Source organism: Pteropus medius, unplaced genomic scaffold (genome assembly GCF_902729225.1).
Source record: "Pteropus medius unplaced genomic scaffold, Ma_sr-lr_union100, whole genome shotgun sequence".
NCBI classification, from domain to species: Eukaryota; Metazoa; Chordata; class Mammalia; order Chiroptera; family Pteropodidae; genus Pteropus; species Pteropus medius.
In genome coordinates this window covers 800,670-812,008 of record NW_024355990.1, presented here as the reverse complement: position 1 = coordinate 812,008, position 11,339 = coordinate 800,670, and the positions used below count along the sequence as shown (strand labels likewise).

The window sequence follows — 11,339 nt, the reverse complement described above, 5'->3', positions numbered from 1 at the left end:
GGTGCCCTCACCCGGCCTCTCCCCGGGTCTCGCCGCCTCAACTGCCCTGGCCTGTCGTCCTGGGGGGCGGTCCAGCCGGGCGCATGGTCCACCCGCCTCTCCAGCTCCCTGCAGATCACTTGAGGCTCTGGCACGGCTCCTATCAGCCACCTCAGCGGATGGGCAGCGAAGGGAGGACGCCCCCACGCCAGCTCCACTCGCCAGCAGGAGCCCGGAAGCGTGAAGGGATCGCGCTGTGGAATCAGGGAGCTGCTTTCAGCTGAGTTTCTCGGCACCAGAGGGAAGGAACGGTCCGACCCGGCCACCTGGAAGCCGGCGGCAACACCGATGCCCCGCTCCCCCACGGGGCAGGCAGGGGGACTGCACTGTCCTCCCACCCACCCGGCAGAGCGGAGACAGCCACCACCCCTCATCAGGTCCCGGGTCCCTGCTCCCACCCAGGTCGACACCAGAGCTCTGACCCAGGCAAGAACTCCACCAGCGGGACGAATCGAACTGTTCCAGTTCTACACACGTTTCTATTTTATTATGGGAAAGGTGGAAACGCCACCTTTTCCACAACAGCAACCAGTAAAATTTATCCCAAAAATAACTCAGTACAAAACAGGTCTGTTTCAGAATTAAAAAAAAAAAGAAAAAAAAAAAGAAAAAAAACCTTTACATGAGTTTTAAATCCTATCTTAAAACGTAAGGGAAACAAATCCATCATTGCCAACCGCAGCCCGCCGCCCCATCCCGCCAGGGAGCACGGACGACACGTGGGGATCCCGCTGCTCGCCGGGTCTGCTTAGCTGGTGTCCATCTGAAACATAAGAGAGGGTCTCACTCGAAAGGAGGCCACGCTCCCGTCGCCGGCCGGCCAGCTCCCCGGGCCCGTCTGGGACTTACTCTGGCGTTGTAAGCGTCCAGCTGGGCGTCCAGCTCCTCTGCAGAAAGCTGCTGCTTTGAACTCCTGCCGGTGCCTCTGCCTCTGCCCCGGCTGCCTCCACGGGCGCCTCTCCGAGTGCCGCCGCCGAACCCTCCAGAACCGCGGTTTCTAGTCATCCCGCCTCTGCTGACACTGGCGAGGAACAGAAGACTCGTTCACACACACGGGAAGGGCCGAGGACGAGACCGCACCGAGGCCAACCCTGCCCAGAGGCCCCAGGGCTCACCTCTGCGCCGGTCTCCGCTGTGTGTCAATCTGTGATGTGACAAGCTGAATGTTCATGGGGCGGCCTGCGGCAAAGAACACAAGAAGGCCCGTCGCAGTTAGGGCTCCGGCGCCTGCCCGGGGCGCCAGGGCCGGGCGCAGCAAGCCTGGAGCGGGCGCTGCGCGTCTCCTACGCTCCCAACGGGACGCGGCCTGGAGAATGAGGTGGCGCTAACGACAACCCACCGACACCTCCTCGCTCCTTCGGTCAGCTTAGGTGGGTGTCTGGTCAGGCGTCCCGGTGCTCATGGGCGCAAAGGTGTGGGTGACCTGACAGGAGAACCGGTACCTCCGTCTTTACGACCACAGCCCCGCACTCAGAGGCCTGCTGTGGCGGTTCTGAGAAGGCTTCACAGAAGTGAGTCTTCCGGAAGGAGCTGAAGGAGGGGAGGGTGGAGCTTGCTGGATGGGGGTTCACAAGAGGTTGGTCCAGGTGTGTGGGGCAGCATGAGAGGTGGCAGAATGGAAGAGAGAGACAAAGGGGCGAATGCAAAGCGTCCTCGGCCAGAGAGGAAGCCATATTCCTGCGTGGACAGGTGCCAGCCCCAACTCCTCAAACTAGCTATGGCCCTCGGTCTTCCTGGGTCCGACCCGAACGCACCATCCAAAGGGACACCGTTGTACTGTTTCATGGCTTTCAGGGCGTCTGCCTTCCGCTCGAAGTGCACGTCAGCGGTCCCCAGGCTGCGGCCGGAGCGGTCGTAGTGCACGGCTGCCTTCTTCAGCGTCCCAAACTCAGCAAAGAGCTCCTGCGTGTTGGAAAGAGCAACTGTCAGTAAAGCCCTCTCCCGTCTGGTGGCCCAGGGACAGTCCCCCGGCAGCGTGTGCTACTTTGAAGGCATTTCCCTGGGAGGCAGACATATGTGTGGGGGGGCAGGGCCGGGGGAGCAGGAAATAGGGGAGAGGATGGGGCAGGTGGGACAGCGACTCCCAGGAGCAGCTGAGCCTGAGGGCTCCTGCCAACCCGGGGACCTGACATCCGGACCACGATGCAGGTAAAGAATCCCGAAGCCCACCAGTGAAGGGCAAGAGCTGAGGTCGCTACCTTCTTCGACAGAGGAAAGTTCAGAACACACCCAGGACTGTGCCAACAAACAGCCAAGGCCAAGATCACAGAACGAGGGACGCCATCCGACAGGTGGACCAGCTCAGAGGGCCCACTGATCCGGAAGCCCTGACCCAGCCCCTCCCCCAGGGCGGGTTCTGGCTCACCTTTCCCTCTCCTCCTACTCAAGCCTGCCGCAAAGTCTGAAGTCAAGCGCTGCCATGGGAACTGCCCTGACCTCAGGCAGGCTGGGAGTTGGAGAGGGAACCCAGAGTGTGGGGCTACTCCGGCCGCAGGCACACAGCGGGAAGTGGAGTTCGCCAAAAGCGGTTTCCAGTGGATGCCAGAAACCACCTTAAAAAAAGTGTTGAGACACTGTGAGTGCTCACCGGCCTCGCTCCGTCCTCCCACAGCTGGGCTCTGGGGAAACTGAACCCAGGACGGCCCAGCACCCTGACCCGGCCATCTCCAGAACGGACCCCCAAAATGTCGTCACTTAACCGGAAAACAGGTTTGACTGCGTTTGGGGTTCAACCAAAAAAACAAAAATAAAAATGAAAAATGAAAGAGAAGCTTCAACCAAAGATGGGTTTGAGAATCAGGCTGCTGACAAAACCCAAGGGATGGCCATAAGTGAAAGGACACCGAAGAGACACAGGGCTCGAGGCAGACGGAGCCGGAAGGCCGCGCCGCCAGCTCTACGCGGAAGGGCCTTCTCCCCGCAAGTTGTGAAAACGGGACTGTGATAAAGCGGACGAGCAGCCTAGCTCTATCGGTAACGCAGGAACCACTCACACCTGGCCAGACTCTCCCCGTTAGAAGCTGGACGCGCTGGCAGAGAACTGTCACCCACGAGCAGTTCCAGTAGGGAAAGGCAGGCTCCGCAGACTAAGCTGGGGCTGCTTTCCAGCACGAACCGACCTACTTGTGACAGGTTCGACCCTAGCTTGCCCTCTGCTCTGCACTCCAGCAGCCCCTTACAGGGGACAGTGGCTAGTCCTTGGATGCCTGGGACGACTCACTGCCCTAAAGTGACAGGGGACTCAGGCCCACATCCCGAGCAACACGATCGGTTCCGCGGGGCGAACTGCTCACCGAGAGGTTCCTGTCCCTTACCTGAATATCTGCGTCGGACACTCCAAAATCCAGGTTGGACACCAGCAGTTTCCCACCGGTCTCCACGCCGGCGCCACCCCCAAAGCCGCTGTCGAAAAGGTCATGTTGCCACTTGTCAGGAAGTTGTTTCGGCTGAAGGGGGAAAAACACAACAGAAACGCGCCCGTCAGTCTCCTCGCCGTCACGGCCACGGCAAGAGCCTCAGCATCGCGGGCCGGAGGGAAGTGCGGAGAGGGGCCTGAAGCCGTCCGCTTCCCGCCCCGCGCCGCGCCGGGGCCCACGTCCCGCAACTTGTCCGTTCCCTCCAGCTAACTTCCCGCCGCCGGGGCGGGTGCGGCCGCGGCCAACGTCCCCTCGGCCCCCGCCGCCACGAGGCTCGGCGCCCAGCCAAGACAAAGGCCAGGAGAGTCTCCGTGTCCCGGGCCGGGCCGGCGCGCGACCTCTCCGCCCGGCCCGGTTCCCGCGCCCACTGGCCTGGGCCACCACCGCCTTCTCCGCCGCGCGCCGCCCCGCCGGCCCACGCCCCCGCCGCGGCCGGCCGCTGGCCTTTGCACTCACCCTGCTGTAGGGTGCCGGCCGGTTCCTGCCGCCGCCGCCCGCCGCGCCGCGGGCGAGGGCCGGCCGGTTCCGCATGGGCCCGCCGCCCCGGCTCACTCGCGCGGCGGCCTGCGGACCGCCGCCGCGACCGCCCTGGGAGCCGGCCCGGCCACGGCCCCGACCCCCGCCGCGGCCTCCTCGCTGGCTCCGGTTCAGCTTAATGATGTCGTCCAGAGACATGTCCATTTTGTCGGCCATGGCGGGCGCGGAATCGGCCTCGGCTCGAGCCCGCGCGTCAGCACGCTGAGGCGTCACTTCCGGCGCCGCACGAGGCCTTCCGGTGCCGCGTCCTCGGAGCGGCTGCCGATTGGCTGCAGGCGGGAGGGCGGGGCGGCGCGTGCGCGCTGGGGCGCGGGACTCGGCGGGCGCCGCAGCTGAGTCCCCCGCCGCGGCCTCGGTCGTTTTTGTACCTTCCCGCGCGGGCGCCGGCGCTGCCAACTGAAGGCGGGCGGGGCTGCGCGCGAATAAATCGGCTTGGGTGCGAGGGATCAGGGGCGGGGCGGGGCCGTTGGGCGGGGCGGGGCTCCACGCCCTTCCCGCCCCTCCTCTCGGGCGACCCCGGCTGGGTGGCGGATTCCTGGGCGAAATAGTGGCAAGCGGGGTTTGAGTCTCTGTGTGTCTGTCACCCCCGCATTAGTCACGTCCTCCAAGAAGTGCTGTATGGCACGTTCTTGCAGTTATCAACGAAAGCCAGCGCTCCTTTGGCGATTTTGGCAGGTGCCCTGAGTGCGAAGCGAGCCTCTGGGGCGACCGGGGCCCCTGCCCCAGCCGCCCTCGCCCCTCTCGGCGGCTAAGGGGGTTCCTCAGAGGGCCCCCTGCCTCGGGTAGCATCCCTTGTGTGGTGCCTAAATGCTGAAGCTCTGCAAACTAAGGGCAGCAGGCGATCTCTTTCCTCGCCCGCAGGCTCCACCGCCATGAAGGTGAAGATCAAGTGCTGGAACGGCGTGGCCACTTGGCTCTGGGTGGCCAACGACGAGAACTGCGGCATCTGCCGGATGGCTTTCAATGGCTGCTGCCCGGACTGTGAGTGTCCCCCTGTGCTCACTCTGGAGCTCCGCTACTCGCCCTGCCCTGGCGTCTCCCCCAGAAATAGCCGCACAAAGTCCCTGGGTTTTGGTTTCCCGTTCCTCAAGATAAGTTGGCAGAGAAAAGGCAAGCCGCTGGAGCCCGTATTTGTATAATTACCCCATCAAAAGTTTTGTAAGGAAAAATAGTGCAGCCTTTTATGGTGATCACACAGGGCTGGGGAACACGTGGAACAAAGAGATGGGTTAAAACTTTTTATTTGAAAAATTTCAAACAAAAAATTGAATATTATAAGGATACTCACCTCCACCTCCCCGCCCCCGCCATTGTGGCACAGAGTAACAGTGAGTAACATTCCGTGTTTGCTTGGGGCTTTTGAGGAAGTGTTTTAAGGTAATGGATGACATGACACTGCGCTCCGCCCCCTTCTCTGGCATCTCTAAATGTAAGTCCGCTGTTGTCACATCAGACAACGTGAAGACGATTTCTTAGTGTCACCCCCCATTCCTAGTCTTTGTTCTCATTTTTGCGGTTGTCCCCAAATGTCTTGTTCTTGGGTGGTCTGAGCCAGGGCGTCACATTTGGTGTCTTTGCTCCTTAGCTGTTTGGTCTAGATCCGTCTTTTTCAAGACATCTGACTCCTTTAGGAAGCTCAATGTGTTGTCGTCCTGCAGAATGCCTACCATGTTTTTTTTCAAATTTCTCCTTTGTGATGTCTCTTGCCTTTTTCCTTTGTCACTGGTAGGAGAAACGTGTGATTATGCATTTAGGTCAAAAGCAGATTTCTGCACCAGTGAACTGAGATTTTAGTCAGACCCAAGTGAACATAAAGCAGAAGCAAGGGTCAGGGCTTTGCCTAGCGGGCAGGGGCGGCCCCAGGAGGAAGGTGGGGCTTGGGGACTACTGTGGAGAGCTCCTCACTGCCCTGTGAATGACTAGGCCTATTTTGTGGGGCCAGGTGAGTGCTCAGAATCATAACGGGGCTTTGCTTCTTGCAGTGAAATGCAAATCATTGAATTTCAGAGCAAATGCTATTTTATTTTGGGCTTAATCTTTCTATCTGCCTTGGCTGAAAGGAAATCTCACGGAGGAATTAATCCAATCCAATTTGATTCAATCAAATGGGTGGGACTTACTCAGGCAGCCCTTGATCGGCTGTACTTGATCAGAACAGCACCCACAAAGCCCAGTTTTGTTTCATCTATTTTAAATCGTCTTTCCTAAGCGGGATCCAGAAGGAGCAAATTCTTACAACTTTCTAAGCAACATGATTGTTACCGCGAAGGCACTTTTGTGGCCGAGCCTTCAGGCGGGGCGGGCGAGCGACCTGTGTAAAGGGCCTTGCAAGTGCCAGTCCAGCTGGGCTTGTGGCTGGCCATTTCCGCATGTGCCAGCTGCCTAGGTGTCATTGAAGCGGGCCTGCCAGCTGCGGAAAGTAAGGGTCCGGAGTCTGATCTTCGGATCTGCTGGGTGTTAAGTGAGAGTGAGCAGCTGGCTTGTAACGTACAGGGTGTCAGACAAGCCTAAGGTGCCTTGTGTGCAGACTAGGTGGCACCAAGTTCCTCTTGTGAAATGGACTCCTGCGGAAAACCAAGGGCAGCTGTGGCTGTCACAAAGCCACCCCGCCCTGGAGGGCCGGGGTGTCAGTCTGTTGAGAGGTGTTTCAACTGAGGACTTTTATCCAGATACCAGCAGGCCTTGCGTGAGTCGCTGTCCTTGTGCTCATCACATGCCCTGGACAGGCCCCTTCCTCCAGGCAAGCTCTGCACTGGTGGCCTGGTGCCCTGGTCGGTGGCGAGTGTGGCACCCCCACCAGTGTGCTGGCTGGCTCCTGCTCATGGTTTTCCATCTCGTTTGTAAGGGACTCTAGTTTTTGTAGGGCGATCCCGAGCAGGCTTTTCTGAGGTTGGGAAGGCACTAGGGGTGCGGTGGGCTCTAACCCAGATGCTGAGTGTCACCACCCGGGCTCCTGGCATGGGGCCTGCTCACCCCTCCCCCATGGCCTCAGGAGTAGTGAACAACATCATTTTGTGTTTGACAAGTATGTAGTTTTCTGGTTGTTTTGTCATAAAAGCTTCAGGAAGGGAGTAACAGTTTTGTTATAGAAAGGATTTTTTAAAAGATTGAGAAACACTGCCCCAAACAAGTGAAGAAGGCAGGGCCGAGGCTAGCCCTCCCCCCACTCGGCGGGATGGATACCATGCGGTCAGGGATGGGGAGGAAGCTGCATGTTCTCAGCAGACGCTGAAGCCCACGTTTGTCCCTGACCCAGCACCCACCGTGGCGGCCCGACTGTAAGGTGGGGTGACATGCAGGCTGCAGGGTGCTGAGGCTGGGCGAGGGCACAGGCCAGGTTCTCAGGCCCTCAATCTGTGCGGGGCAGACACTAAGTGGGGTTTGGAGCTTGGCTGTGGTAGTGTTTCTTTAACATGGCGCAGGCTCATGTGTCTCCATGTCTAGTGTCAAGAGTTAGGACCAGGACCACAGGTGACCAGTACTGGCCTGTGGTTGTGAGCACTGAGGGGATGCGTTTTAAACAGAGCCGCTGCCTCGATGAGATGTCCCCTGTGCAGCAGGCCCCGGCTCGCCTGTGTGGTTCCTCGTGTTTGTGCAGCAGCGACTCTGGATCCAGCCAGCACTCCGTGGGTGTGGAGGCCCCCAAGTCAGTGGCGTGGGGGCGAGGCTCCCGCAGAGAGGGAGGAGCATCGAGCTTCAGCTCCTCCTCGAGGTCCCTGGGGACCCTGCTGGCACAGCTGGCTGGCACGGTTTCTCAGTCTTAGTGTGGGGTGTGCTCTCTGCACCAAGCCTGTGTGTGGAGGTCGCATTTCCGGTGTGGTGCGGTGTGCTGGCAGCATGAGCGTTGCCTTGGAGGTGAGACCCTTTCAGGCGAGAACCGAAAAAGCCGGGGACGGTAGCTTCTCGCTCGTTCCCAGCCTGCAACAGGCTGAGCATAAACTCCAGTGTGCCCAGTTCCCTCCTGTGTACTGTACTGGGTCCCTGCCACCTAGGGGAGGAAACTTCCAGGCCCCAGACCCAGTCTTTGTTCTTGATCAAGAGGGAGGGACGGTGCCTACTCAGATGTGCGCCTTCTGAGCGGGCGCCTGGACATGGTGACGTCGCAGCCTTGGCATCTCAGGTCCAGCGGCCGAGCTGCCCTCACCTGAGGGGTCGCCGCAGGTCTTCGCTCAGGGCGGCCTTGTGGCAGAATTGGCCGCAACACACTCCTGAAACGTCTTCCCTGAGGCCCTGCCCACCCGTGCGCCTCCTTGCTACCTGGCTTGTCACATGCCCTCTCTGACCCGCGCACCCTCTCCGTCCCCTGTGCAGGCAAGGTGCCGGGCGACGACTGCCCCCTGGTGTGGGGCCAGTGCTCACACTGCTTCCACATGCACTGCATCCTCAAGTGGCTGAACGCGCAGCAGGTGCAGCAGCACTGCCCCATGTGCCGCCAGGAGTGGAAGTTCAAGGAGTAGCCGGCCGCTCGCCGCCCTCGCGCAGACGGACGCACCCCAGGCCGTGACAGGGCGAAACGAGGCTGGACCTGTGCTGTCTTCTTCATCACGATGTTGACACTTTTATTGCATAAGGAAAACTCATTAAAGCGCCTGAGCCTTGCTGGAGGCCTCTGGCTGCCTGTTTTCCTGGTGCTTGATGCGGCCAACGGGCTACGTGTGTGTTGATATGAAAACTCATGAATAAACATCGCTGCGGGGCTGCTGAGGCCCTGAGTCACAGTCCCCGATGAGAGGCGTGGGATGAGCTGGGAGAGCCCGGGGCAGGAGCGGCTGGCTCAGGCTGGAAGGGCCGGTGCCTCAGAGGCCCTGAGGTCTGTTCTTGCCAACAGGCAGCAAAGGAACCTTGGCGCTGAGGCCCAGGGCCCATGGGCCAGCTTCTCACCTGACGGAGGCCAGCCTGGGGCCCTGGGGACCACGCCCAGTCTGGTCCGTGGGACCCTAGCTGGGCACTGCTGGGACAGTCCCTCCTGCCTGAAGGCTGTCCCAGAGCAGGTGCTGGTCAGGCCGAGGAGGTGGGCTGTGAGGGTGCCACGGCACTCTGCGCCTTCCTTGCCCAAGCTAAAGGTTGGCTCTTCACTGAGGCCAACACCCAGCGTTGGGACCGATGTCCCCAACATCAGGCCGTGTGTCCCTGAGTGTCTGAGGGCCTCCGCCACCTCGGGACGGACAGCTCTTGGGAGGCTCCTTTGGGCTCCTCTGCACCACAGCTCCCGTGGGCTGGCAGGCCCCCAGGGGGCCACTGTCCCGGCCCCAAGACTCAGGCAGCTTCTGGGTAGAGACGGCTTTAGGCCGCGTGTCCCTGTGAGCTGCTGTCCTTTCTCCAGGACCCCCATTCTGGGGTCACTGCCCTGGGCCCTGTAGTAACCCCTTCTATCCAGTGGACGGCAATTCCTGAGTCTGCCTGTCCTCAGCCCCCAGGAGAGAAGACAGGACAGTTCACTTGGAGGGGCAGGCCTCCTGGTCACCCGTGTGGCACCCTCCCACCACCCAGACGTGCCCAGAGGAACAGGCCCAGGGACCGTCACTGAGCCCTGAGATCCAATGCCCCTGCCCAGAAAGCCAGCTGCAGGGCCCCTCGCTGGCTGCTGTTCTGGGAGGACATACCCAAAGGAGGACACATGGACAGGATGTCTGGGGAGCATCAGCAGGGGAACGGGTGCCTGGGCCTAATGTCTGACGTCGCCTGGCAGGGGAAGGCAGGTGGCTCCACCTGGTTCTCCCTCAGGCCCTGCAGACAAAGTTACATCTGGCCTTGGGTCCTGGGCAGCCACTCTGTGCAGTGTGTTCGGATCTGCGGAGCCCCAGTGGGGTCAGGAGGGGGAAGTGGCCTGTGGCCTGCCCCCTGGACTTCTGCGTTTGTCGAGGGTTCTCTCCTGTGACAGAAGTGACCCCAAAAGACCCAGCCTCCCAGGCTTTTCACCATCATCCATTGGGACAGGTGCTTTTAGCCCAGATGGGTTTGCCCCAGGTCACACAGTGCTGAGGGTCACCCCCACCTCCTGCCACTGGGACCCATTGCCATGTCCTGGGTTCCAGCCTGGTTCTCAGGGCCTGCTTGGTGCTCTAAGTTGGACGCCGACTGCCCGCCAGGCCCCAGACACACCTCCTCCCAGGAAGCTCAGGACCCCATGCTCTCAGCCCGCCCTCCCTCCCCAGCCCCTTCTGCCAGAGGCGCAGGCTCACACCACACACCTTTGCAGACTCCTCGTCCCCCAGTGAGCCATCCTGCCCACCCTTTCATCAGCTCCATTTTCCCCCTCCATTGTGGTGGCTTCAGTCACAGACTGGGTCCAATGCCTCTGGACACTGGCACATAGTAGGTGTTCAATAAATGAGCTGCTGTTAGGCAGTGACATGTCTCCTTTCCTTAGACCAGCCCCGGACGTGTGGGGCGAATGGAGAGAAGGCATCCAGTCCCTGAGGCCACCACCTCAGGGGCCTCTGGTCTGTTCAGAGGGGGCTTTTCCTGGAGGCCCATTGTCCCACAGGAGGGGTGGGAGCAGACCCCTTGGTGGAGCCTGCCCCAAGCCCTGCCCTGGGGGCCAGGCCTCTTCAGGGTGGGGGAAAACTGTGCCCCCCTCCCTGGCTCAATGTGGTCAGTGGCTGCGTAGGGAGCACTGGGGACCTCTGGGGGGGGTGACTCCTAGGGCTGGGGGGGCCCTGGGATAGGTTGGGAATTCAGTGCAGCCCGACTGGCCCCTGCTCTGAGACCAGCAAGCAGCAGACCATGGCGATGGAAGCTGCCTGGGTTCCTCTCCGGGCGGCGGCAGCCGGCGGCAGTTGCCGCCGCCGCCGCCGCCGCAGGGCTGGACACAGGACAGCAGGTGGGTGTGGGGAGGAGGAGCCTGTCGGGCCCCTGCCAAGCGCTGGACCCACCTGCGCCTCCAGCCCTGGCCCGCACCCGCCAGAGGAGGCCCCACGGGTCCTCTGCGCCGCCCCCGCGCCCCTCACGCCCCCCTGCCCCGCCCCATCCTCGCCGCAGATATAAGGCGCCCAGGCTGCGGGCTGCGACAGTTCTGAACCCCGACGCCCGAGCCGCTTCGTCCTCATGGCGCGGCCCCCGACGCTGGTGGCTGCCACCCTGGCGCTGTGCCTTCTCCTGGCGCCGGCCGGCCTCGCGTGGTACAGGCAGGCGGCGGGGTCCGGCTTCCACTCGGTGGGCCGCGCCGCGGGGCTGCTGTCCGGCTTCCGCAGGTCCCAGTACGCGCGCCGCTCTGAGCCCCCCGTGGGACCCTCGGGCCGGGCCGGCGCCTTCCCTGAGCTGCGCCCTCGCCTGAGGAGCCCGGTGAGTGCGGACGGCGGGGACGCGAGCGCCGGAGGGGGTGGGCGGTGGTGGGCGGTGGGGGCA

The 11,339-nt window shown here is 61.7% G+C and overlaps 3 protein-coding genes across 4 annotated transcripts in view; 2 read left to right on the top strand and 1 right to left on the bottom strand.

The window, feature by feature from the left end:
• Positions 1 to 504: 504 nt before the first annotated feature.
• LOC120600209 (THO complex subunit 4) lies at positions 505 to 4,169 on the bottom strand. Its single transcript, XM_039859596.1, has 6 exons — positions 3,912 to 4,169; positions 3,354 to 3,485; positions 1,794 to 1,941; positions 1,155 to 1,218; positions 889 to 1,060; positions 505 to 802 (listed from the first exon to the last, which is right to left on the bottom strand). Exons 1-6 carry the CDS (start codon positions 4,146 to 4,148, stop codon positions 788 to 790), a joined length of 768 nt encoding a protein of 255 aa, XP_039715530.1. The 5' UTR covers positions 4,149 to 4,169; the 3' UTR covers positions 505 to 787.
• A 121-nt stretch (positions 4,170 to 4,290) lies between these two features.
• Positions 4,291 to 8,713, top strand: ANAPC11 (anaphase promoting complex subunit 11). Of its 2 annotated transcripts, XM_039859601.1 has the most exons (3): positions 4,291 to 4,428; positions 4,854 to 4,973; positions 8,304 to 8,713. In XM_039859601.1, the coding sequence occupies exons 2-3, from the start codon at positions 4,865 to 4,867 to the stop codon at positions 8,447 to 8,449; spliced, it is 255 nt and encodes an 84-aa protein (XP_039715535.1). In that variant the 5' UTR covers positions 4,291 to 4,428; positions 4,854 to 4,864; the 3' UTR covers positions 8,450 to 8,713. The 2 variants fall into 2 exon arrangements, with proteins under 2 accessions (XP_039715535.1, XP_039715534.1); XM_039859600.1 differs by lacking the exon at positions 4,291 to 4,428 and having other exon boundaries at positions 4,467 to 4,973.
• A 2,272-nt stretch (positions 8,714 to 10,985) lies between these two features.
• Positions 10,986 to 11,339, top strand: part of NPB (neuropeptide B) — a 1,381-nt gene continuing 1,027 nt past the window's right edge. The window contains exon 1 of the mRNA XM_039859853.1: positions 10,986 to 11,323. Within this exon, the coding sequence (XP_039715787.1) occupies positions 11,040 to 11,323 (284 nt within the window). The 5' untranslated portion in view covers positions 10,986 to 11,039. The remainder of the gene's footprint in view (positions 11,324 to 11,339) is intronic.

Coding starts and splice junctions, on each gene's coding strand:
- ANAPC11 (XM_039859601.1), top strand. CDS start 4,865: ATGAAGGTGAAGATCAAGTGCTGGAACGGCGTGGCCACTTGGCTCTGG. Junction 4,974..8,303: donor CAATGGCTGCTGCCCGGACT/GTGAGTGTCCCC, acceptor TCCCCTGTGCAG/GCAAGGTGCCGGGCGACGAC.
- LOC120600209 (XM_039859596.1), bottom strand. CDS start 4,148: ATGGCCGACAAAATGGACATGTCTCTGGACGACATCATTAAGCTGAAC. Junction 1,942..3,353: donor TGTCCGACGCAGATATTCAG/GTAAGGGACAGG, acceptor TCCAACACGCAG/GAGCTCTTTGCTGAGTTTGG. Junction 1,061..1,154: donor CAGCGGAGACCGGCGCAGAG/GTGAGCCCTGGG, acceptor GTTCCTCGCCAG/TGTCAGCAGAGGCGGGATGA.